Source organism: Moschus berezovskii, chromosome 1 (genome assembly GCF_049115385.1).
Source record: "Moschus berezovskii isolate FMDL1 chromosome 1, NW_MosBer_1.0, whole genome shotgun sequence".
Classification (NCBI taxonomy): domain Eukaryota; kingdom Metazoa; phylum Chordata; class Mammalia; order Artiodactyla; family Moschidae; genus Moschus; species Moschus berezovskii.
The window spans coordinates 93289217-93313800 of NC_142460.1; the positions used below are offsets into that span (position 1 = coordinate 93289217).

A 24584-nucleotide genomic window follows, 5' to 3' on the forward strand; every position below is an offset into this window, starting at 1 on the left:
AAAGTATTAAAAGACTACATACTGCACAACAGCCTTTAAATTTTTTTTCAAAACAATACTAAACAAAAAACTTAGGTATATATACGTGATTGTGCGTGTTTGTGTGTGAAGTTGCTCAGTCATGTCTGACTCTTTGTGACACTGTGGACTGTAGCCCACCAGGCTCCTCTGTCCATGGGATTTTCCAGGCAAGAATACTAGAAGAATATTGCCATTTCCTTCTCCAGGGGATCTACCCGACCCAGGGACTGAACTCAGGTCTCCCACATTGTAGACAAACACTTTACTGTTTGAGCCACCAGGCAAGTCCCATGTGATTCAGTTCAGTGGCTCAGTCGTGTCTGACTCTCCGTGACCCCATGAATCACAGCACGCCAGTCCTCCCTGTCCATCACCAACTCCCGGAGTTCACTCAAACTCATGTCCACAGAGTTGGTGATGCCATCCAGTCATCTCATTCTCTGTCGTCCCCTTCTCCTCCCGCCCCCAACCTTTCCCAGCATCAGAGTCTTTTCCAGTGAGTCAACTCGTCGCATGAGGTGGCCAAAGTATTGGAGTTTCAGCTTTAGCATCAGTCCTTCCAATGAACACCCAGGACTGATCTCCTTCAATCTTTAAAAAGCAAAGGAATGAGAAACACAAATTGTTGATATTCTAGTTCTTCAGTTAGATAATAACTAATAGTTTTCATTATATTATAAATAAAAAGTATAGATTAGAACAAGAAAGGGAAAAAGAAGGTCACACACGACAAAGGATAATACTGTCATGAACCTAAGGATTATGATTAAATAATTTTGTGCATCCAAGCTCAAATAGGATAAAAGGAAAAGAGAAGGGACTTAGCAGAGGAAATGGAAATCACAAACAGATAATGAAGAGTCATTTTTCAGGTCCTGACTAAAGAAAGGCTAGTATTCACTCTGTAAATGTCATTTAAACATTTTCAGCATGTAGAATTTCCAGAGTCTTTTAGAAAAAAGAGACATCAAAGTGACTTTTAAAACAATGGATTTTTTATACTTACTGCTAAAAGTTTATCTCCAATCTGAAGTTTACCATCTTTATGAGCTGCTCCTCCTTCAATTATTTTGGTTACATAGATGCTATTATCCCCAGGAATATGCTGATTTCCAACACCTCCAGCAATGCTAAACCCAAGACCTGTTTGGAAAACACTAGTTTTAGAATGTTACCCACAAATGTAAACCTAAGTTCAGAAAGAAATGACTGAAAAGTAGAAAACAGATTCTATAAGGTGATAATTTCCCTAAATTAATGCTTTTTAAAATAGAAAAGAATCTATTACCTATTTTTAAAATCCTAAGTATTTTGTAATCAGGAGCAATTACAAATGTAAGTGCTCCTACAGTTACAAGTAAGTACCTTCCCCTTCCCTCCCAGGTACTTCTTAAAGTGTCTCATGCATTTGTGTTAGTTCAAAGAATTCATGTAAAACTGTTTCACTTTTGTTTCCATCATAATTGCACTTCTTCAGTTCAGTTCAGTTGCTCAGTCGTGTCCGACTCTTTGCGACCCCATGAATCACAGCACGCCAGGCCTCCCTGTCCAACACCAAATCCCGGAGTTCACTCAAACTCATGTCCATCAAGTTGGTGATGCCATCCAGCCATCTCATTCTCTGTCGTCCCCTTCTCCTCCCGCCCCCAATCCTTCCCAGCATCAGTCTTTTCCAGTGAGTCAGCTCGTCGCATGAGGTGGCCAAAGTATTGGAGTTTCAGCTTTAGCATCAGTCCTTGCAATGAACACCCAGGACTGATCTCCTTTAGAATGGACTGGTTGGATCTCCCTGCAGTACAAGGGACTCTCTAGTCTTCTCCAGCACCACAGTTCAAAAGCATCAATTCTTCGGCGATCAGCTTTCTTCACAGTCCAACTCTCACATCCATACATGACCACTGGAAAACCATAGCCTTGACTAGACGGACCTTTGTTGGCAAAGTAATGTCTCTGCTTTTTAATATACTATCTAGGTTGGTCATAACTTTCCTTCCAAGGAGTAAGCGTCTTTTAATTTCATGGCTGCAATCAGCATCCGCAGTGATTTTGGAGCCCAAAAAAATAAAGTCTGACACTGTTTCCACTGTTACCCCATCTATTTCCCATGAAGTGATGGGACCAGATGCCATGATCTTTGTTTCCTGAAAGTTGAGTTTCAAGCCAACCTTTTCACTCTCCTCTTTCACTTTCATCAAGAGGCTTTTTAGTTCCTCCTCACTTTCTGCCATAAGGGTGGTGTCATCTGCATATCTGAGGTTATTGATATTTCTCCCAGCAATCTTCTTACTAACACTTTTAATACTTCCACAAGATTAAAACAACTGAGAGAAAAAAAAATCAATGGTGGGCAGAACAGCTTCAGAAATGCAGATGTTTTTGTTCTTTTTCAATATCCTATGAATTAATTTTAAGTAAGGAATTTCAGTAGTTCATAAATCCCATGGCCTTAATACTAAACTTGTAGCTCTCTATTCATTTTTCTTGAAGCCACGAATTAGAATCAATATTTCCATTTATCCTCAATCCCATCCATGTTTTCAAAATTCAGATCACATCCTAATAGTCTTCACTGCAGATATAACTACTAATAATATGCTCATTAATATTTTCTTCTTTTATCCTGTGTATTTGCATTTAATATACTTTGTAGATTAATGATTACAAGTTAATATCAATACATGACTTCAAAATGTTTATGCCGAATGCTACTTAAAACAAAAATCAGTAGAAATAACACAGAGATTCTAAAATTCACTAAAGCGAAAGTTGCTCAGTCATATCTGACTCTTTGCCCACCAGTCTGTAGCCCGCCAGGCGCCTCTGTCCACGGAATTCTCTAGGCCAGAATACCGGAATGGGTAGCCATTCCCTTCTCCAGGGGATCTTTCCAACCCAGGGATCAAACCCTGGTCTCCCACACTGCAGGTGGATTCTTTACCATGTGAGTCACCAGGGAAGCCCCACCCCTCCAAATTCAGTAAATTCTATAGATTACCAGTATTGCTAATCTTAGAATGTGTGTCATCTATAACTTAAGAGTTACATGTCACTTAGAGATTTCTTACTTAATAAATAGTTTTTGTTTGATTTAGTTCATACCTTTAGGACCTTTAATGAGTTTTATTTCCATTATTTTTTCTGATACTGGTTTCCGTCTTTTTACATACAAGCGTACAATAGATCCTGCTTCTTTCAATGCTTCAACTGCTTTGCTGTGTGTTACATCACGAACATCTACTTCATTTACCCGCAAAATACAGTCATTGACTCTGAGGAAAAACAACAATTAAATATTAAAAATTTAATATCAATTTTTCACTTTGCCGATTTTTATTTTCATATTTTTAAGGATAACTATTTACTACAATTTTTTCTGAGAAGAAACTTCATGCTAAATTCCAATATATCAAATACTTATATAAATACAAACATTTCTCAAGGGCCATCAAAGGAAATAGTGCAAATAATAGATTATTTTACAAAAATATTAAATGATAATAACAGTTGTCTATGTACAGAAATTAAAATACTTTAAAAAACAGAAAATACTTATTTAGCACTAATCACAAGCTACGAACTTCTTTTAGTGTTTTAACCCTTACAACATCGTGTAAGGCAGATCTATCTATATCCCTATTTTACAGATGGAAGAACTGAGCCACAAAGTTTAAATAACTTTCCCAAAGCCACCCAGATAATGACCAATAGAGCAGTGATTCAAAGATAAGAAATCTACTGCTTAGACCAAATATCACAGTGGCAAATCAGATTAATTCATTGATTTATTAAAAAATAAACTGATCTCCAAGTGGGGTTTACCCCAGGGATGCAGGGATTCTTCAATATATGCACATCAATCAATGTGATATACATATTAACAAATGAAAGGATAAAAACCATATGATAATCTCAATATATGCAGAAAAAGCTTTTGACAAAATTCAATATGTATATATGGATGTGAGAGTTGGACTGTGAAGAAGGCTGATCGCCAAAGAATTGATGCTTTTGAACTGTGGTGCTGGAGAAGACTCTTGAGAGTCCCTTGGACTGCAAGGAGATCCAACCAGTCCATTCTAGAGGAGATCAATCCTGGGTGTTCACTGGAAGGACTGATGCTAAAGCTGAAACTCCAATACTTTGGCCACCTCATGCGACGAGTTGACTCACTGGAAAAGACTCTGATGCTGGGAGCGATTGGGGGTAGGAGGAGACGGGGATGACAGAGAATGAGGTGGCTGGATGGCATCACCGACTTGATGGACATGAGTTTGAGTGAACTCTGGGAGTTGGTGATGGACAGGGAGGCCTGGCGTGCTGTGGTTCATGGGGTCGCTAAGAGTTGGACACGACTGAGCGACTGAACTAACTATGATAAAAACTCTCCAGAAAGTGGGCATACAGGAAACCTACCTCAACATAATAAAGGCTATATAGGACAAACCCACAGTAAACATTATTCTCAATGGTGAAACACTGAAAGCATTTCCTCTAAGATCAGGAACAAGGGTGCCCACTCTTGCCACTATTATTCAACAAAGTTTTGGAAGTCCTAGTCATGGCAATCAGAGAAGAAAAAGAAATAAAAGGAATCCAAATTGGAAAAGAAGAAATAAAACTGTCACTGTTTGCAGATGACATGAGACTATACATAGAGCCACCAGAAAACGATTAGAGCTAATCAGTGAGTTTAGTAAAGTTGCAGATACAAAATTAATACCCAGAAATCTCTTGCATTTCTAAGCACTAACAATGAAAAATCAGAAAGAGAAATTAAGGAAACAATCCCATTTACAACTGCAACAAAAAGAACAAAATATCTAGACATAAATCTGCCCAAGGAGGCAAAAGACCTGTATGCAGAAAACTATAAGATACTAATGAAACAAAATCAAAGATGACACAAAGATGGAGAGATATACCACATTCTTGGATTAGAAGAATCAACATTGTGAAAATGACTATACTAACCGAAAACAATCTACAGATTCAACGAAAATCCTATCAAATTACCAATGGTATTTTTCACAGAACTTTTGAGTTAACCAAAACATTTGTTCTGATTTTTCCCTAAGACTGTATGGAAAAACTAAAACAAACTTTTTGGCCAACCCAATAGAAAAACTTTGTTAACAATTTATATGGAAACACAAAAGACTCTGAAAAGGACTTCCCTGGTGGTCCAATGGTTAAGAATCTGCCTGCCAAGGCAGGAGACACAGTTCCATCCCTGGTCAGGAAAGATGCCGTGTGCCACAGAGCAACTAAGCCTATTTGCCATAGGATGCTGAAACCAACATACTCTAGAGCTGGTGCTCTTCAACAAGAGAAGCCACTGAAATGAGATGTGTAGCTCCCACTCACTGCAACGAAAAGTAGACTCCACTCACCAAAACTAGAAAAACTCAGCAATGAAAACCTAGCAAAGCCAAAAGTAAATTAATTTAAAAAAGACTCCAAATCCCAAAGCAATCTTGAGAAAGAAAAACGGAGATGGAGGTATCAGGCTCTCTGACTTTATACTATACTACAAAGCTACAGTAATCAAGATAGTATGGTACTGGCACAAAAACAGAAATACAGATCAATGGAACAAGATAGAAAGCCCAGAGATAAATCCATGCACCAATGGGTACACCCTTTCTTTGACAAAGGAGGCAAGAATATACAATGGATAAAACACAGTCTCCTTAATAAGTTATGCTGGGAAAACTGGACAACTGTATGTAAAAGCATGAAATTACAACATTTCCTAACACCGTGGACAAAAATAAACTCAAAATGAATTAAAGACCTAAATGTAAGGTCAGACACTATGAAACTCTTGGTGGAAAACATAGGCAGAACACTCTATGACATAAATCACAGCAACATGCTCTCTGATCTACTTCCTAGAGTAATAGGAATAAAAATAAACAAATGAGACCTAATTAAACTTAAAAGCTTTTGCACAGCAAAGAAAAACATAAACAAGAGAAAGACAACCCTCAGAATGAGAGAAAATATTTGCAAATGAAACAACTGAAAATGGATTAATCTCCAAAATACAAAAGGAGCTCATGCTCAATACCAAAAAAACCCCTAAACTATCCAATTAAAAAAATGGGTGGAAGACCTGAACAGACATTTCTACAAAGAAGATATATACAGATGGCTAACAAACACATAAGAAGTTGCTCAACTTCACTAATTATTCAGTTCAGTTCAGTTCAGTTGCTCAGTCGTGTCCGACTCTCCGCGACCCCATGAATCACAGCACGCCAGCCCTCCCTGTCCATCACCAACTCCCTAAGTTCACTCAAACTCATGTCCATCGAGTCGGTGATGCCATCCAGCCATCTCATTCTCTGTCGTCCCCGTCTCCTCCTACCCCCAATCCCTCCCAGCATCAGACTCTTTTCCAGTGAGTCAACTGGTCGCATGAGGTGGCCAAAGTATTGGAGTTTCAGCTTTGGCATCAGTCCTTCCAATAATTATTAGATAAATGCAAATCAAAACCACAACGAGGTATCATCTCACACCAAAGTGGTCCTCCACAAACAATTTTGGAGAGGGTGTGAAGAAACGGATCTCTCTTGTACTGTGGGTGGGAATGTAAACTGATACACTCATGATGGAGAACAGTGTGGAGGTTCCTTAAAAAACTAAAAAGTGAAAAAAAAAAAAAAAAAAAGTAGAACTGCCATAATACCCAGGAATCCCACTATTGGGCATATACCCTGAGAAAACTGTAATAAAAAATATACATGTACCCCAATGTTCACTGCAGCACTATTTACAACAGCCAGAACATGGAAGCAACTGAAATGTCCAGGAACAGATGAATGGATAAAGAAGATGTGGTACATATATACAATGGAATATTACTCCACCATCCAAAGGAATAAACCTGGGTCATTTGTAGTGATGTGGGTGAACCTAGAGTCTGTCATACTGAAGTAAGTCAGAAAGAGAAGAACAAATATCATGTATTAACACATACACACATATATGAAATCTAGAAAAATGGTACTGATAAACCTACTTACAGGGCAGTAATACAGATGCAGACATAGAGAACAGATTTGTGAACCACTCAGCTGGAAGGAGAGGGTGAGATGAATTGAGTAGCACTGATAGAAACACACTACCATGTGTAAAACAGATAGTTAGTGGGAAGCAGTTGCATAGCACAGGGAGCTCACCTCGGTACTATGTGATGACCTAGAGTGGCTGGATAGAGGTCCAAGGAGGGAGGGGATATATGTACACATATAGCTGATTTACTTTGTTACTCAGCAGAAACTATCACAACATTGTGAAGCAATTATACTCCAATAAAAAAATAAATAAATTGACCTTAGTTTCAATCGCACGGTATTCATGTAGAAAACAAATAAAAAGATGGTCATCTCAAATTGGTCAGGGAAGGGAACAAAATACAACTAAAATATTTCAAATGATCATGCTAAACTTCTATAACGTATCAAACTGAGTTTAGAGAAAAGAAATTCTATATCCAAAGATAGTGATACCTTACAGTTAGTAGTACAGGTCAGTTCTCCAGTGGAACAAATGGAACATTTTAATTTGCATACAAGAAGCACAAATAAAAGGCAAATAACAAAATCAGGAAATATATGCCTACACCTATATGACTGTTCAAATTATTAATTTTATATCTAACTTCATTAATATACCACTTGTCATATCCCAGTGAGAAGTTTAGAAACTGAAGAGCTGCATAAGGCACCAACAGTCTTAAAATAAAATACTGTTTTCTCACAGAGCATATAAAATCTTTAGTTCTAGAACTTTTAGAAAACTGTCACCATGTGTAAAAAACAACAAACAAGATAACAGGAAAAGTGCCATAATCTATGATCTAAGATTGTGTCTAAGGAAACAACAAAGATGCCAAAGATCTTTGTTTAACAAGATACTAAGGATATCTTCTGAAATGGAACATTAAACAAAAGACCAGTTACTTACATTTATTCAATTTAGAAAACAGGTTAATTTATTTAAAGTTTGCATTAAACTTTTCTCTTTGTGGTGCATGTGTGTGTGTGTTATTCGCTCAGTCTTGTCCAACTCTTTCTGACGCCATGGAATATAGCCCACCAGGCTCATCTGTCCAAGGGATTCTCCAGACAAGAATACTGGAGTGCATAGCCATTCCCTTCTCCAGGGAATCTTTCCAACCCAGGGATCAAAAAACCTGGGTCGCCTGCACTGCAGGCAAATTCTTTACCACCTGAGCCACCAGGTACAAGAAAAAACTCAGGACATACCAATATATGATCCCTTAAACCTTAAGTAAGTTTATACATATTCCCCACCCAGAAAATAACTGACAATACAATGGGAAATCTACAATTTCTACACATTTGCTCAGAAATATTTAAATCATTAATCAAAATTATTATTCAAAATGTTTAATTTCTAAGATAAAATTGAGTTCCTAAATGAAAAGAGGGAAACAATGCTTAAAGCACAATTATATCATTCATTCATTTGCTATTTGAGCATCTACCTTATGTTAGTTATTATGATAATGTTTCTTATTTGTATTTATTCATTGTTTAATTTCTCTCAAGAAAAAGATACAAAGAAGATTTGGTATCACAGAATCAAGTACAAAACATACCGCAATCTTCCATCTTGGGCAGCTGCTCCCCCTGCAATAATTTTAGTGATGAAAATACTTGAGTCATCTCCAATGTGTGGGTTGTCTGTACCTCCTGCAATGCTGAAACCAAGCCCTGAATTTCCCTGGGAATAGAGGGGGAAAAATTGACATAGAAAAAAATTATTGATAGGTTCCTGTCACTATAGGACCTAGAAACTGTACTAATATAGGCAACACACATATAAAGGCATATATATATATATATATGGAATACGATGATTTTTAAATTAAAAAATATAAGGAAAGCTATTCTTTTCTCTATGAATTCAGAGGTATTACTGAAAAATAGGTGAAGCTGAAGATGTAGTGAGTACTTTCAGAGTTTGGTCTACAATTCTTTCTTTAAAAGTATGTATAGTTCATCCTTGTAGAGGTGTCACTATTAGGTCTCCTTCTTTTAGACTGCACCTAGCTCATGTTTGGGACAGCAAATTGATCCCAAGAGGAAAACGCTTAAGTGATCCTTGTGCTGCTGTTATTTCCAACTAGGTAATATCAATATATTATTTCAGCCTTTTAAGAAGGGGGCATTTGGTGGGGCTTTGCTTCTTCTAACTTTGCCATCAACTTACTTTAAAATTACCAAATTGTATCAGCTAAGTAACACTGCCATCATCCTTGAGGTGTTTAACCAAGAAACCTACCTGACTAGCAAAAGGCATTTTTTAAATACTGAAAGTCTAACTGAAAAATTTAACATTGGTAGGCTTTCTTGACAGCAAAGTTAATTTTGCCAAAGCAGCATGGCTTCTTGCTCATATTGTGTACTGATTTTTGAATAATATTTTCTTCGAAGGAAGGGTTCTCTACTGGTGCAAAAAGAAAAACTGATCTCAAAGGTATTAGACATTTATTTTTTCAAGAATGATTTAACTTTGGTGTTCGGTGAGCTCAAATAAGTGGGTATATCTGGATATATTACAAAACTGTATAAAATACCTTAAAATTTCACTCAATTATGATAGTCCTAAAATTCTATTTTAATAAAATTTTTCCAGTCTAAACTCTAGAGTTACTAAAGTGGTAGTAAATAGTATCAAAAGGTTGTATGGGGACACCAAGATACTCAGGTATTCTTTTTTATTTGCTTTTAAAAAATCAAGATATAATTACAAATATTTTGTGTAGGTTTAAGGTATATAACATGTTGATTTGATGTATTTATATAGAACAATATGATTACCTCTGTATTTAGCTTACTTTATTTAGATTACCACTTTATGTACTAGCTTTATTTAGCTAACACCTCTATGAGGTTACATAATTGCCATTATTTTTTATGGTGAGAACATTTAAGAACTAGTCTCTTGCAATTCTGAAGTATATAATACAGTATTGTTGACTATATTCACTACGCTGTGCATATAAGAAGTCTGGAACTTATTCATCATCTAGTTGCAAGTTTGTACACTTTAACAACATCTCCCTAATTCCTGGTACTCAAGTCCTTTAATCAGTGAAAAATACAATGTAGAGTTCTGACTAAATGAATTTAAAATGTACTAGGAAAAAATGAAAACATGAATGAGGTAAAAAGTTAGGATTATGTCAAGAAATTTCAATAAAGCTGGGGAAAAAACCAACAAAATGCTACATTAAAATGCGCACAATACATTAATATTGCTTACCTGTAAGACTCAGTCAGCTACCTCACTTGAACAGGTGGCCCAAATTCAGGTAAACAGGCAGTAAAAATCTATTACACGTGTAAAAGACACTCTGAGGTCTATTTTCACTCAGTTTATCTGGCTAAAACATAAATCTAATCCTTTCAGTTCAGTTCAGTCGCTCAGTGGTGTCCGACTCTTTGCGACCCCATGAATCACAGCACGCCAGGCCTCCCTGTCCATCACCAACTCCCGGAGTTCACTCAAACTCATGTCCATTGAGTCGGTGATGACATCCAGCCATTTCATTCTCTGTTGTCCCCTTCTCCTCCTGCCCCCAATCCCTCCCAGCGTCAGAGTCTTTTCCAGTGAGTCCAGACATTCAGTTACTTAGAAAAGTCACTTATGTAAAGTACCTCATTTTCCAAAAAATGATGGTCAGACAAGGTGGCACTGCTAAAATATACCATCAATTGAATGCAGATATTCCTAAGGGGAAAACATATCAAGAAAATTCACACATCTGAATTGTGACTGTACGTGCATGAGCTTAGTCGTGTCTGACTCTTTTTGACCCCATCGACTGTAGCCCACCAGACTACTCTGTCCATGGGATTCTCTAGGCAAGAATACTGGAATGGGTTGCCATTCCCTTCTCCAGGGGATCTTCCCAACCCAGGGACTGAACCCACATTTCCTTCATCTCCCTATATCTGAATTGTACCTATAAGTTATTTTCTGACTAGGGGAATGCATAATAAAGTTTTCAGTAAGGTCTTTTCCAGTAAATCTATGGTTATTATTTTTCTAGGAAACAAAACTGATACAATGATCAAGTTACTAGCTCAAGAGACAAAATACTCATTTAAAATAAATAACACTTCATTATATGAAAACTAAATAATAAAATTAAAAACTGAGAAAATCTGAGATATTGTCAGTCCAGAGGAGCACAAGGAGACATAATAACTAAATGTAATATGATATTCCAGATAGGATTCTGGAGGAGAAAAACAAAAAGTAAGGAAACTCAAAGTATAAACTTTAGTTGATAATAATGTATCAGTGTTACTTCACTGGTTCAAACAAATGTATTTTAGTAATGTAAGATGTTAATGGGAAATGGATGGGGAAACAGTGGAAACAGTGCCAGACTTTATTTTTTTGGGCTCCAAAATCACTGCAGATGCTGACTGCAGCCATGAAATTAAAAGATGCTTATTCACTGGAAGGAAAGTTATGACCAACCTTGATAGCATATTAAAAAGCAGAGACATTAATTTGCCAACAAAGGTCTGTCTAAGTCAAGGCTATGGTTTTTCCAGTGGTCATGTATGGATGTGAAAGTTGGACTGTGAAGAAAGCTGATCGCTGAAGAATTGATGCTTTTGAACTGTGGTGCTGGAGAAGACTCTTGCGAGTCCCTTGGACTGCAAGGAGATCCAACCAGTCCATTCTAAAGGAGATCAATCCTGGGTGTTCACTGGAAGGACTGATGCTAAAGCTGAAACTCCAATACTTTGGCCACCTCATGCGACGAGTTGACTCACTGGAAAAGACTCTGATGCTGGGAAGGATTGGGGGCAGGAGGAGAAGGGGACGACAGAGAATGAGATGACTGGATGGCATCACCGACTCGATGGACATGAGTTTGAGTGAACTCTGGGAGTTGGTGATGGACAGGGAGGCCTGGCGTGCTGTGATTCATGGGGTCGCAAAGGGTCGGACACGACTGAGCGACTGAACTGAACTGAAGATGTTAATAAATAGGTAAAACTGAGTCGAGGGTAAATGGAAACTCTGTACTACTTTTCTACAAATCTAAATATTTTAAATAAAAGTTTATTTTTTAAAAAAGTTCTTAAAGAAAAGCAACATGTTGTGAAAATACCACAGCTAATTTTATGACATGTGGACTTATTAAAGAAACTACTATTATTACATGGTTCTGCTTTTGAAAGATGATCTTCCTTAGATTCTATATGAAAAAGCAGTATATTAAGAGTTCTTTAAAGAAACAGATTTCTTTTCATAAAAGCTTAAGATAATGAATAGGCTTTTACCCTTTCAAGTGTGATTTCTTCATATTCATAATCTGCATCAGTGCCATTAACCTAGTAGGGAAAAAAGTAGTACAGAAATTTAGAGTGTAAAATTTAAAATGACAAGACAATTTTTGTATGATTTCTTTTTTTCCCACTTTTTTTTCAAATTTAAGGATAACTGCTTTATAGAATTTTGTGTTTTTTGTCATACATCAACAAGAATCAGCCATAGGTTGACCCATGTCCCCTCTCTTCCAAACCTCCCTCCCCATCCCACCCTTTCAGATTGTCACAGAGCCCCTGTTAAATGAAACCCTGTTAAATGTGATAGTAATCAAATAACATAGCTTGATTCTAATAATTCTGGGAAACATTTTCAAGGAATGGAACAGTACAAACATGATTAATGACATTTATGATACTGTGACTTTCAAATACAGAAAGGGTACACTCAGCTTTTAATACTTACTGAACTCTTGACCCTCTTCTTCACTTTAATTCATACATCTAATTAGCTATCAATTCCTACTGACTTAAATACTTCAGTTTTTCCTGAAAACCATCACCTCTTCATTTTCATTTCTATTACTTTGGTTCAAGTTGTTGTTAATTTCTTCTGGGCTACAGCAAATGTAATCTACTCCATCTCTTAGATTACTATTCTTCACGGCTCAAATCATTCTAATGTGTTTTACACAAATGGATCTTTATGAAAGCCATGTATAACATACTTCCTCCAAAATTCTCTGAAACTCTCATACAAGGCTCTGTATGAACTGACCCAAATCATAACTCAACTTCATTCCTAACATGTATCTCCCCTCTTTATGAGCCTTATATACCATTAAACTTAAATGATTTGCTCTGTCTGTTACATATCCTTCAAGTTCTCACCTCTATAATCTTTCTGGTGATATGAAACTGAGCAAAGTAATCTCGTAAGTCAAATACGGATTGTGATAAACTGCATCTCTAGATGCCTCCCATCTTCCATCCTAAGTGCTCTTCTGCAATCTGATGAAACCACCCGACCATCAAGAGATGTTATGTTTCCCTTTCTCTTGGATCTAGGCAGGTTCTAGATGACTTCTGCTAAAAAGAGTGTGGCACAAATAATGCTCTGCGATTTTAGAATCTAGGTCATGTGATGCCTTGTAGTGTCTGTCTTGTTTTAAGAATGCACCTTCTTAAAATTCAAAAGCTATAATGTGAGGAAGCTCAAAGACCCTACGAGGTGCTTCAAAAGCGCCAAAAGCCCCAGTTGCACGTCCACCCTTAACTGGCACTGACTGTCAACCACGGTGAATGAGGCTGTTTTGGGTCTTCCAGTCTTTCCCCACGTCCCAGCCAAGATCATGTAAAGCAGAACTATCCAATTAATTCAGAAAACCGTGAGAAATACTTATTTTTTAAGCCACAGTGTTTCACCGTGGCTTGTTATACAGCAATAGAATAATGAAACAACAGAAGAATGAAATCTATGTAAGCCATTTTGTTTTCTTTACCATACTATAAGAAAGCAACCCCTAATTCAGGTTCAATTCATAAGACAATAACATCATTAAACATATTCAAACTGGGTTTCTAAATGCCAAGAATACATTATAAAAACCACAAATTACCATTTCATTAGTGTAAAAGAACAAAAAACCAATGGTGTAATATTTTCAAAAGCAGTATGGTTTCCAGGAAAATTACAAAATGGGTGTTTAGTTTTCTTATCATAATATTTTCATAAAATGTGGCTTTCAACAGGAAAAATATGCTTGGCTAATGGGTTTATCACCCTCAATAGGACAAGGTGAGAGGGAAACAAGAAATAAAATTAGAGAAGAGAAATAAAATAAAATTAAATCAATCTTTAGACAAAATAAGATGTTACTGACAAAATATTTGAGCTTTTTTTCCCATCCTCAAAAACAGAAAAGCATAGATTTAGAATACTTCATGAGAACTGGCATTACTAGTACTTTCTAGGTTTAGAATTTAGTCCTAGTAACAAAATGGGATTCTATATTAAGGATGAAGGTGAAAGCTGGAGAAGTGGATTGGAGCCTGATTATGAAACATCCTGAATGTTTTCCTGATGAATGGAAAATATTGGAAATTTTGGAGCATCAAGTAGGTTTAAATGTTTTCCAGAAAAAGAACCATGGCAGTGTGGAACACAAATAGAAGAGAAATTAGAGAAAAGTAAATTGGTAAAGAAGTTATGGAAATAATTTGCATAAAAGGCAAAAATTCTAAAGACACTTAAGAATAGGCAGTAAATTCCTAATTATAAAAAAATCTTAATATAAGTGGAAAAAATTTCATAAAGTCATAACTAAGAACAACTTATCTATAATCAACTTGACTAGGAAAAAAACAGATTATATAACACATACAAAGGTGAGTTGTGTTCCACTCCTAATATAATTTGGGGCTTCCCTGGTGGCTCAGCTGATAAAGAATCCACCTGCTACGTGTAAGACCTGGGTTTGATCCTTGGGTTGGGAAGATCCCCTGGAGAAGGGAATGGTTGGTTACCTACTCCAGTATTCTGGCCTGGAGAATGCCATGGACTGTATAGTCCATGGGGTTACAAAGAGTTGGACACGACTGAGAGACTTTCACTTTTCAATATGATTTGGGACAAGAACTATACTTTTAATTAAATGCTGTTTTATAATATATTTTATTATCTGTGGAGAAATCGCTCCAAATTGCTCTTAATTTTTACTTGGTTATTTTTGAGTTTTTAACTTTTCTACATCAAACTGTCCTAAAGAAGTTTCTGTGATGATATAAGTGTAATACAATCTGTCTTGTCCAACACAGGAGTTACTTACCCACAAGTGACTACTGAGTGCTTGTAATGTGACTACTGCCAGCAGAAAAACTATAAATATCATTGAATTTTAATCAATATAAATTTAAATACCAACATGTGGCTAGTGGCTTGCAATTTTGGAAGATGTAGCTCTAAGTGAATCATTAAATCTAACTATATCCCTCTAAAATACATGCACATATTCTCTTTTTATCTCTCCTCCTTCTCCCTTTCCTCTCTCCTCCCCCGACTCCAAATACACATTCTCTTTTTTGGTGCTGTGATTGGCACGATACCAAATTTACAGATTTATCTGGAAGAAACAATGATCTCTACTTTATCTTTCTGTTCTGCAACAAAAACTGCTGTGTACTTAAGTATTCCTCTACACCATCAGTAAGTTTCACAGCTTTCTTACAACAAACTATATACATTTCCTGTTAAGCTGATTGCTATGTGTGTGTGTTGCTCACTCAGTTGTGTCTGAGTCTCTGTGACCCCACGGACTGCAGACCACCAGTCTTCTCTGTCCATGGAATTCCCCAGGCAAGGATACTGGAGTGGGTTGCCATTTCCTTCTCCAGTGGATATTCGTCCTGACCCAGGGATCAAACCCACATTGCAGACAGATTCTCTACTTTCTGAGCCACCAGGAAGACCACGTATGCGGCTTCAAACTGATTGCTAGGTATTTCATAGTTCACTGAAAGAGTTAATAACTCATATTTTCAACTGGTTTTTGCTAGTATATTTGAATACCATTCACTGTTTAATATTTAAGTTGTTTTAGCTTTTAAAAAAATATAATTTGCTTCAATTATAGATGATATACCATAAAGAATACAGATGTTCTTGGCCCCTTATTCCTAAAGATTAAAATTTTCTAAACAGCTTGCACTAATATATCCAAACAGGACAGACAGATCCTAATACATAATAGATATTAAGACTCTCCAAAAAGATACAAAGAAGTCTAATTTAAGACTTATCTGTCATTTAAGGTTCATTTCAGTAATACCTTTCAAATTACAGAGTAATACATTAAAATTCAAGATATTGCCTATCAACATTCATACAACTCACTGTGTGATTCTGATTGTGGAAGTTGCTCAGCTGCATCTGACTCTTTGCAACCCCATAGACTATACAGTCTATGGAATTCTCCAGGCCCGAATACTGGAGTGGGTAGCCTTTCTCTTCTCCAGGGATCTTCCCAACCCAGGAATCGAACCTAGGTCTCCCATATTCTCAGGCAATTAAAAACCTCAAAAGTCTATACCATCATAAGGTAAGAATCTAAAAATAAAAATGTACTAGGAAGAAGAAAATGTTCTTCCTAATGAAAAATCAACATTGCTAAATACAAAATATTAACCCTGAAAGAATTTACTCATGAATTTTTCCTAAATAATGAATAGCCATTTAGGTCAACTTTAAAATAATATAGTTATTAATTAAACGTACAGAAAAACTGATGCTGATTGCAGCCATGAAATTAAAAGACGCTTGCTCCTTGGAAGGAAAGTTATGACCAACCTTGATAGTATATTAAAAAGCAGAGACATTACTTTGCCAACCAAGGTCCGTCTAGTCAAGGCAATGGTTTTTCCCGTGGTCATGTATGGATGTGAGAGTTGGACTGTGAAGAAGGCTGATCGCCGAAGAATCAATGCTTTTGAACTGTGGTGCTGGAGAAGACTCTTGAGAGTCCCTTATACTGCAAGGAGATCCAGCCAGTCCATTCTAGAGGAGATCAATCCTGGATGTTCATTGGAGGGACTGATGCTAAAGCTGAAACTGCAATACTTTGGCCACCTCATGCGACGAGTTGATTCACTGGAAAAGACTCTGATGCTGGGAAAGGTTGGGGGCGGGAGGAGAAGGGGACGACAGAGAATGAGATGGCTGGATGGCATCACCGACTCTGTGGACATGAGTTTGAGTGAACTCCGGGAGTTGGTGATGGATAGGGAGGCCTGGCGTGCTGTGATTCATGGGGTCGCGGAGAGTCGGACACGACTGAGCGACTGAACTGAACTGAACTGAACAGAAAAACTGAAGCTTTCATTGCAACCCCATGGACTATAGCCAGCCAGGCTCCTCTGTCCATGGAATTCTCTAGGCAGGAATACTGGAGTGGCCAAAGAATTGACATTCCACTGGCTGTTTGTTATGGAATTAAAGAGGATTAAAACAAACATACAAAAACAAAAATCAAAACAAGAAACAAAAGACGAACCCAAGACAAATGGTAAATACAAAATCAGACAAATAACAACAAAAACAAAGACATATACACACACACGCAAAACTGAAACAGAATTAACAAATGATTTATCTCCGAAATACACAAATAGCTCATGCAGCTCAACACCAGAAAAACAAACAACCCAATCAAAAAGTAGCCAGAAGACCGAAACAGACCTTTCTCCAAAGACATACAGATACGCTAATAGACACATGAAAAGATGCTCAACATCACTCATTATTAAGAGAAATGCAAACCAAAACTACAATGAAATATATCCTCACAGTGGTCAGAATGACCACCATCAAAAATTCTATAAAAAGTAAATTCTGGAAAGGGTATGGAAAAAGGGAACCCTCTTGCACTGCTGGTGGGAATGTAAATTGATACAGTCACTATAGAGGACAGTATGGAGATTCCTTAAATATCTAGGAATAAAAGTACTATATGACCCAACAATCCCGCTACTGGGCAAATATCCTGAAAAAACATAATTGAAAAAGACACAGGTACCCCAGTGTTCACTGCAGCACTATACAACAGCTAGGACATGGAAGCAACCCAGATATACATTGACAGATGAATGAATAAAGAAGCTGTGGTATATACATACAATGGAATATTTATTGTTGTTGTTCAATCACTAGGTCGTGTCCGACTCTTTGGACCCCATGGATTGCATGCAGCCCACCAGGCTTCCCTGTCCTTCACCATCTCCCAGAGCTTGCTCAAAATCATGTTCACTGAGTTGGTGATGCCATCCAACCATCTCGTCCTCTGTTGTCCCTTTCTCCTCCTGCTTTCAATCTTTCCCAGCATCAGGGTCTTTTCCAATGAGTTGGCTCTTCGCATTAGGTGACCAAAGTATTGGAGTTTCAGCACCAGTTCTTCCAATGAATATTCATGACTGATTTCCTTTAGGATGGACTGGTTTGACCACCTTGCAGTCCAAGGGGCTCTCAAGAGCCAACACCACAGTTCAAAAGCATTAATTCTTTGGTGCTCAACCTTCTTTATGGCCCAACTCTCACATCCATACATGACTACTGGAAAAACCATTCAGTTCAGTCGCTCAGCCGTGTCCAGCTCTTTGCGACCCCATGAACCGCAGCACACCAGGCCTCCCGGTCCAGCACCAACTCCCAGAGTCCACCCAAACCCATGTCCATTGAGTCGGTGATGCCATCCAACCATCTCATCCTCTGTCGTCCCCTATTCCTCCTGCCCTCAATCTTTCCCAGTATCGGGCTCTTTTCAAATGAGTCAGCTCTTCGCATCAAGTAGCCAAAGTATTAGAGTTTCAGTTTCAACATCAGTCCTTCCAGTGAACACCCAAGACTGATCTCCTTTAGGATGGACTGGTTGGATCTCCTTGCAGTCCAAGGGACTCTCTCAAGAGTCTTCTCCAACACCACAGTTCAAAAGCATCAATTCTTCAGCGATCAGCTTTCTTCACAGTTCAACTCTCACATCCACACATGAGCACGGGAAAAACCATAGCCTTGACTAGACAGGCCTAGCTCTGACTATATGGCCCTTTGTTGGCAAAATGATTTCTCTGCTTTTTAGTATGTTGTCTAGAACTGCCATAACTTTTCTTCCAAGGAGCAAGTACCTTTTAATTTCATGGCTGCACTCACCATCTGCAGTGATTTTGGAGCCCAAGAAAATAAGTCTGTCAGTGTTTCCACTGTTTCCCCATCTATTTGCCATGAAGCGATGAAACCAGATGCCATGAACTTAGTTTTTAAAATGTTGAGTGTTAGCCAACTATTTCACACTCCTCTTTCATCTTCATCAAGGTTCTGCAGTTCCTCTTCATTTTCTGCCATAAAGGTGGTGTCATCTGCATATCTGAGGTTATTGATATTTCTCCTGGCAATCTTGTTTCCAGCTTGTGCTTCATCCAGCCCAGCATTTCACATGATGTACTCTGCACATAATTTAAATAAGCAAGGTGACAATATACAGTCTTGAGGTATTCCTTTCCCAATTTGAAACCAGTCTGTTGCTTCAAATCCAGTTCTAACTGTTGCTTCTTACCTGCATACAGCTTTCTCAGGAGGCAGGTCAGGTGGTCTGGTATTCCCATCTCTTTCAGAATTTTCCACAATTTGTTGTGATCCACACAGTTAAAGGCTTTAGCGTAGTTAATGAAGCAAAAGTAGAGGTTTTTCTGGAATTCTCTTGCTTTTTCGATGATCTAATGGATTCTGGCAATTTGATCTCTGGTTCCTCTGCCTTTTCTAAATTCAGTGTGAACATCTGGAAGTTCGCTATTCATGTACTGTTGAAGCCACCATGGAGAATTTTGAGCATTACTTTCCTAGCATGTGAGATGAGTGCAACTGTGTGGTAGTATGCACATTCTTTGGCACTGCCTTTCTTTGGGATTGGAATGAAGACTGACTTTTTCCAGTCCTGTGGCCACTGCTGAGTTTTCCAAATTTGCTGGCATATTGAGTGCAGCACTTTCACAGCATCATCTTTTAGGATTTCAAATAGCTCAACTGGAATTCCATCACCTCCACTAGCTTTGTTCATAGTGATGCTTCCTAAGGTCCACCTGACCTCACACTCCAGGATGCTTGGCTCTAGGTGAGTGATCATACCATTGTGGTTATCTGGGTCATTAAGATCTTTTTTGCATAGTACTTCTAGATATTCTTGCCACCTGTTCTTAATATCTTCTGCTTCCATTAGATCCATTCCATTTCTGTCATTTACTGTGCCCATCTTTGCATGAAATGTTCCCTTGGTATCTCTGATTTTCTTGACGAGATCTCTAGTCTTTCCCATTCTATTGTTTTCCTGTTTCTTATAATTGTTCACTTCAGTTCTGTTCAGTCGTTCAGTCGTGTCTGACTCTTGCGACCCCATAGACTGTAGCACGCCAGGCCTCCCTGTCCATCACCAACTCCCGGAGTTTACTCAAACCCATGTCCATTGAGTCAGTGATGCCAGTCAACCATCTCATCCTCTGTCATCCCCTTCTCCTTCTGCCTTCAATCTTTCCCAGCAACAGGGTCTTTTCAATTGAGTCAGTTCTTCGCATCAGGTAGCCAAAGTACTGTAGTTTCAGCTTCAGCATCAGTCCTTCCAATGAATATTCAAGACTGATTTTCTTTATGATGGACTGGTTCAATTTTCTTGCTGTCCAAGGGACTCTCAAGAGTCTTCAACACCACCACAGTTCAAAAGCTTTGATGCTCAGCTTTCTTTATAGTCCAACTCTCACATCCATACAGAACTACAGGAAAAACCACAGCTTTGACTAGGCAGAACTTTGTTGGCATTGTTCGTGTAGGAAGGCTTTCTTAAAATCTCTGCTTGGTATTCTTTGGAACTGTGCATTCACATGGGTATATCTTTGCTTTTCTCCTTTGCTTTTCGCTTCTCTTCTTTTTTCATCTATTTGTAAGGCCTCCTCAAAGAACCATTTTGCCTTTTTGCATTTCTTTTTCTTGAGGGGGGAAAAATGCAAAAAGGAATATTACTCAGCCACAAAAACACCACATTTGAGTCAGTTCCAATGAGGTGGATAAACCTAGTGCCTATTATAAAGAGTGAAGTAAGACAGAAAGAGAAAGACAAATATCATATATTAACACACATCTATATATAAAATCTAGGAAGATGGTACTGATGAACCTATTTTCAGGGCAGCAATGGAGACACAGACATAGAGAACAGACAATAGGACCCAGGGCAGGCGAAAGAGAGGGTGGGTGGGATGAATGGAAAGAGTAGCATGGAAACACATACATTATCATATGCAAAATAGATAGAGAGTGGGAATTTTCTGTATAATACAGGGAGCTCAAACAGGTACTCTGTGACAACTTAGAGCTGTAGCAGGTGGAAGGAGGGTTCAAGAGGGAGGGGACATGTGTATACCAAGGGCGGATTTATGGTTATGTATGGCAGAAACCAACACAATACTGTAAAGCAATTATCTATCAATTAGGAAAAAAAAGAAAACTGGAATGGTTAGCCATCCCCTTCTCCAGGGGATCTTCCTGACCCAGAGATAAAACCCACATTTGCAGATTCTTTACCATCTGAGCCACCAGGGAAGCTCTGTGTAAGAAAGCTACCAAAGTAAAATTAAATGAATTTTCCTAATCTTTACTCTTTATGGTTTTACAGAAAATATGAAAGAATAATTAAGAATTATTTCAACAAATTCCTTCATTTCTGCTAATTACCAGAACCAGAAAGACCTCTAGAATTTTTGCTTAATATTTTAGTATTTAGGAAAAGAACAGGATTTCAGAGAGAGAACCAAACCCAATGCCAATGAAATTATAGTATCAATTAATACTTAACACTGAGTTTAATACATCATACTTAACTGTACAAGGGTGAAAGCTTTCACCCAAGGATCAGAAATAAAATAAGAATGTTAGCTCTTGCAATTTCTATGAAACATTTTAATGGAGGGTTTAGCCATGGCAATTAGGCAAGGAAAATAAATAAAAGGCATATTTATTGAAAGAAAAGTGAAAATATTTGTTTGTATATTACATGACCTTATGTAGAAAGTCCAAAGGAATCTACAATAAGAACAAAAAACAAAACTAATTTATGAGTTCACTAACACTGCAGGATCGGAGAAGGCAATGGCAAGCCACTCCAGTACTCTTGCCTAGAAAATCCCATGGATGGAGGAGCCTGGTAGGCTGTAGTCCGTGGGGTCGCTGGGGGTCGGACACGACTGAGCGACTTCACTTTCACTTTTTACTTTCACACATTGGAGAAGGAAATGGCAACCCACTCCTGTGTTCTTGCCTGGAGAATCCCAGGGACGGGGGAGCCTGGTGGGCTTCTGTCTATGGGGTCACACAGAGTCGGACACGACTGAAGTGACTTAGCAGCAACACTGCAGGATAGATCAATACCCCCAAATCCATTATATTCCTAAACACTAGCAATGAAAAATCCATACATAAAATTAAGAAAACAATTTCATTTATAATATCATTTAAAGAATAAAATACTTAGGAATAAATTTAATTTAAAAAGTGTAAGACAAATACACTGAAAATTTAAAACGCTGTTAACAAAATTGAAGATGTAAAGGAATGGACAGACAATATGTTCATGGACTAAGAGACATAATACTAATAAAATGACAGTAATTCCCAGATACTGTATGCAATGTCTGTTGCTGTTGTTTAGTTGTTAAGTCCAATTATCGGTGACCCCAAGGACTGTAGCCCACCAGGCTCCTCTGTTCATGGGATTTCCCAGTAAAGAATACTAGAGTGGGTTGCCATTTCTCTCTCCAAGGGATCTTCCCAGCCACGGATTGAACCCACATCTCCTGCATTGGCAGGTGGATTCTGGGTGGATTCTTTACCTCTCATCCACCGGGGATGTCCACGCCAATGCTTACCACAGCACTATTCACGACAGCCAAAAGGTGGAAATGACCCAAGAGCCCATCAAGAGAAGGATGAAGAAACAAAATGTAGTAAGTGAAGTCGCTCAGTCGTGTCCGACTCTTTGCGACCCCAGGGACTGTAGCCCACCAGGCTCCTCCGTCCATGGGATTCTCCAGGCAAGAATACTGGAGTGGGTTGCCATTTGCTTCTCCAGGGAATCTTCCTGACCGAGGGATTGAACCCAGGTCTCCCGCACTGCAGGCAGACGCTTTAACCTCTGAGCCACCAGGTAAGCCCAGTACATACATATAATGAAATATTTAATTCGACCACAAAAACGAATTAAGTTCTAACACATGATACAACACAGATGAACCTTCACAATACTACGCCTAGTGAAAGTCAGACACACAAAAAAATTTACTGTATGATTCCTTTTTTAAAAGTTTTTATTGGAGTACAGTTGATTTACAATGTTGTGTTGGTTTCAGGTGTACATGTATGATTCTATTTATATGAACAGTCCAGAAAAAACAAAGCCATAGTGACAGAAAGTAGATTAGTGATTATCAGGGGCTGAGGTAAGGGCAAAATGGGGACTGACTGCTAATGGGTACAGGGTTTCCTTACAAGGTGATAAAAAATGTTATGGAATTTGAAAGTGGTGGTGATGGCACAATGTTGTGAATAAACTAAAACCATGTGATATGTAAATGTCTCAACATAAAAAAAAATTTAAGGTGAAAAAGAATTGACATATAAATTCAAGTTGAAACAATGAAGTAATATACTTTATGGTAACAAACATTATGCTAACAAAGGATCAAAAAATTTATTAACACACCATGCTAGTGACAGTATGGGGTTAAAACATTAATAATTTTTGTTGAATCATAATGCTAGAAAGTATAATTTGGCAATAATGATCAAATCTAAAAACTGACACACCCTTTGAGCAATCTATGTATACAAATATATTCAGATTATATAATTGCATATATACACAAACATCTATACAAAAATTATCAGTGGGACATTGATTTTTGTATGGGAAAAGTTCGAAAACACATATATCCTTATTTATGCACAAAATATTTATAAAAGGATATATATATACATGTATATATATGTACATGTTCTTTTAATATATATCCTATACACACACACACTTACATTTTATGCCTTAGGCGGGAACTAGAAGACTAGGAGTAGAAGTGAAGAAAGATTCTCTTTTCATTGGATATATCGTGGTATATATTGAATTTTATACAATGTATATGCATTACCTGTTCAATTAACTACTGAATTTTAGGAAGCACTGTGACAACAGCCGGGGGTGGGGGTGTGGGGAATATGATATATAATGCAACAGCTGCAAGTTTTCTTATTTTTATTCATCAACTCATAGCTAGTATTTAATGATCAGAACTTAACAAAGGAATAACAAATAAGTTTAAAAGCCATTCGGGAACATATTTTAAATTTCATAATTAAAACTAATCAGCCACAAAGAATATTACTAAACATTTTATAGTGTTTTTCAAATATGATAAAGTAGAACAACTCTGAAACAAAATCTTAAGAAAATGGAATTTATCTAATTGCCTTATGTAGAGAAAAGGGTTACTATATCAGGCCCAAGGCTGCTATGGCTAGAAGAGTCTTAGTAGGCATTTGAGAAATTGACTTTGGGAGCGTTCTCACCATTCCCTAACTGAAACGGTTGTTTACTGTTGGCAAGACTTTGCAGAGACAATGAACTTTATGCTGAACACCGATTTTCCTTCTGGGAG

General features: G+C 37.7%; 1 protein-coding gene across 8 annotated transcripts in view; it reads right to left on the minus strand.

Annotated features, from left to right (window-relative positions):
- DLG1 (discs large MAGUK scaffold protein 1) overlaps positions 1–24584 on the minus strand; it is a 287420-nt gene that overhangs the window by 106240 nt on the left and 156596 nt on the right. For all 8 annotated transcript variants that reach the window (XM_055407214.2, XM_055407346.2, XM_055407336.2 and 5 more), the window contains 4 exons: positions 12363–12413; positions 8651–8775; positions 3121–3290; positions 1028–1164 (listed from right to left, as the gene is read on the minus strand). In XM_055407214.2, coding sequence (XP_055263189.1) covers positions 1028–1164; positions 3121–3290; positions 8651–8775; positions 12363–12413 — 483 coding nt within the window. The remainder of the gene's footprint in view (positions 1–1027; positions 1165–3120; positions 3291–8650; positions 8776–12362; positions 12414–24584) is intronic.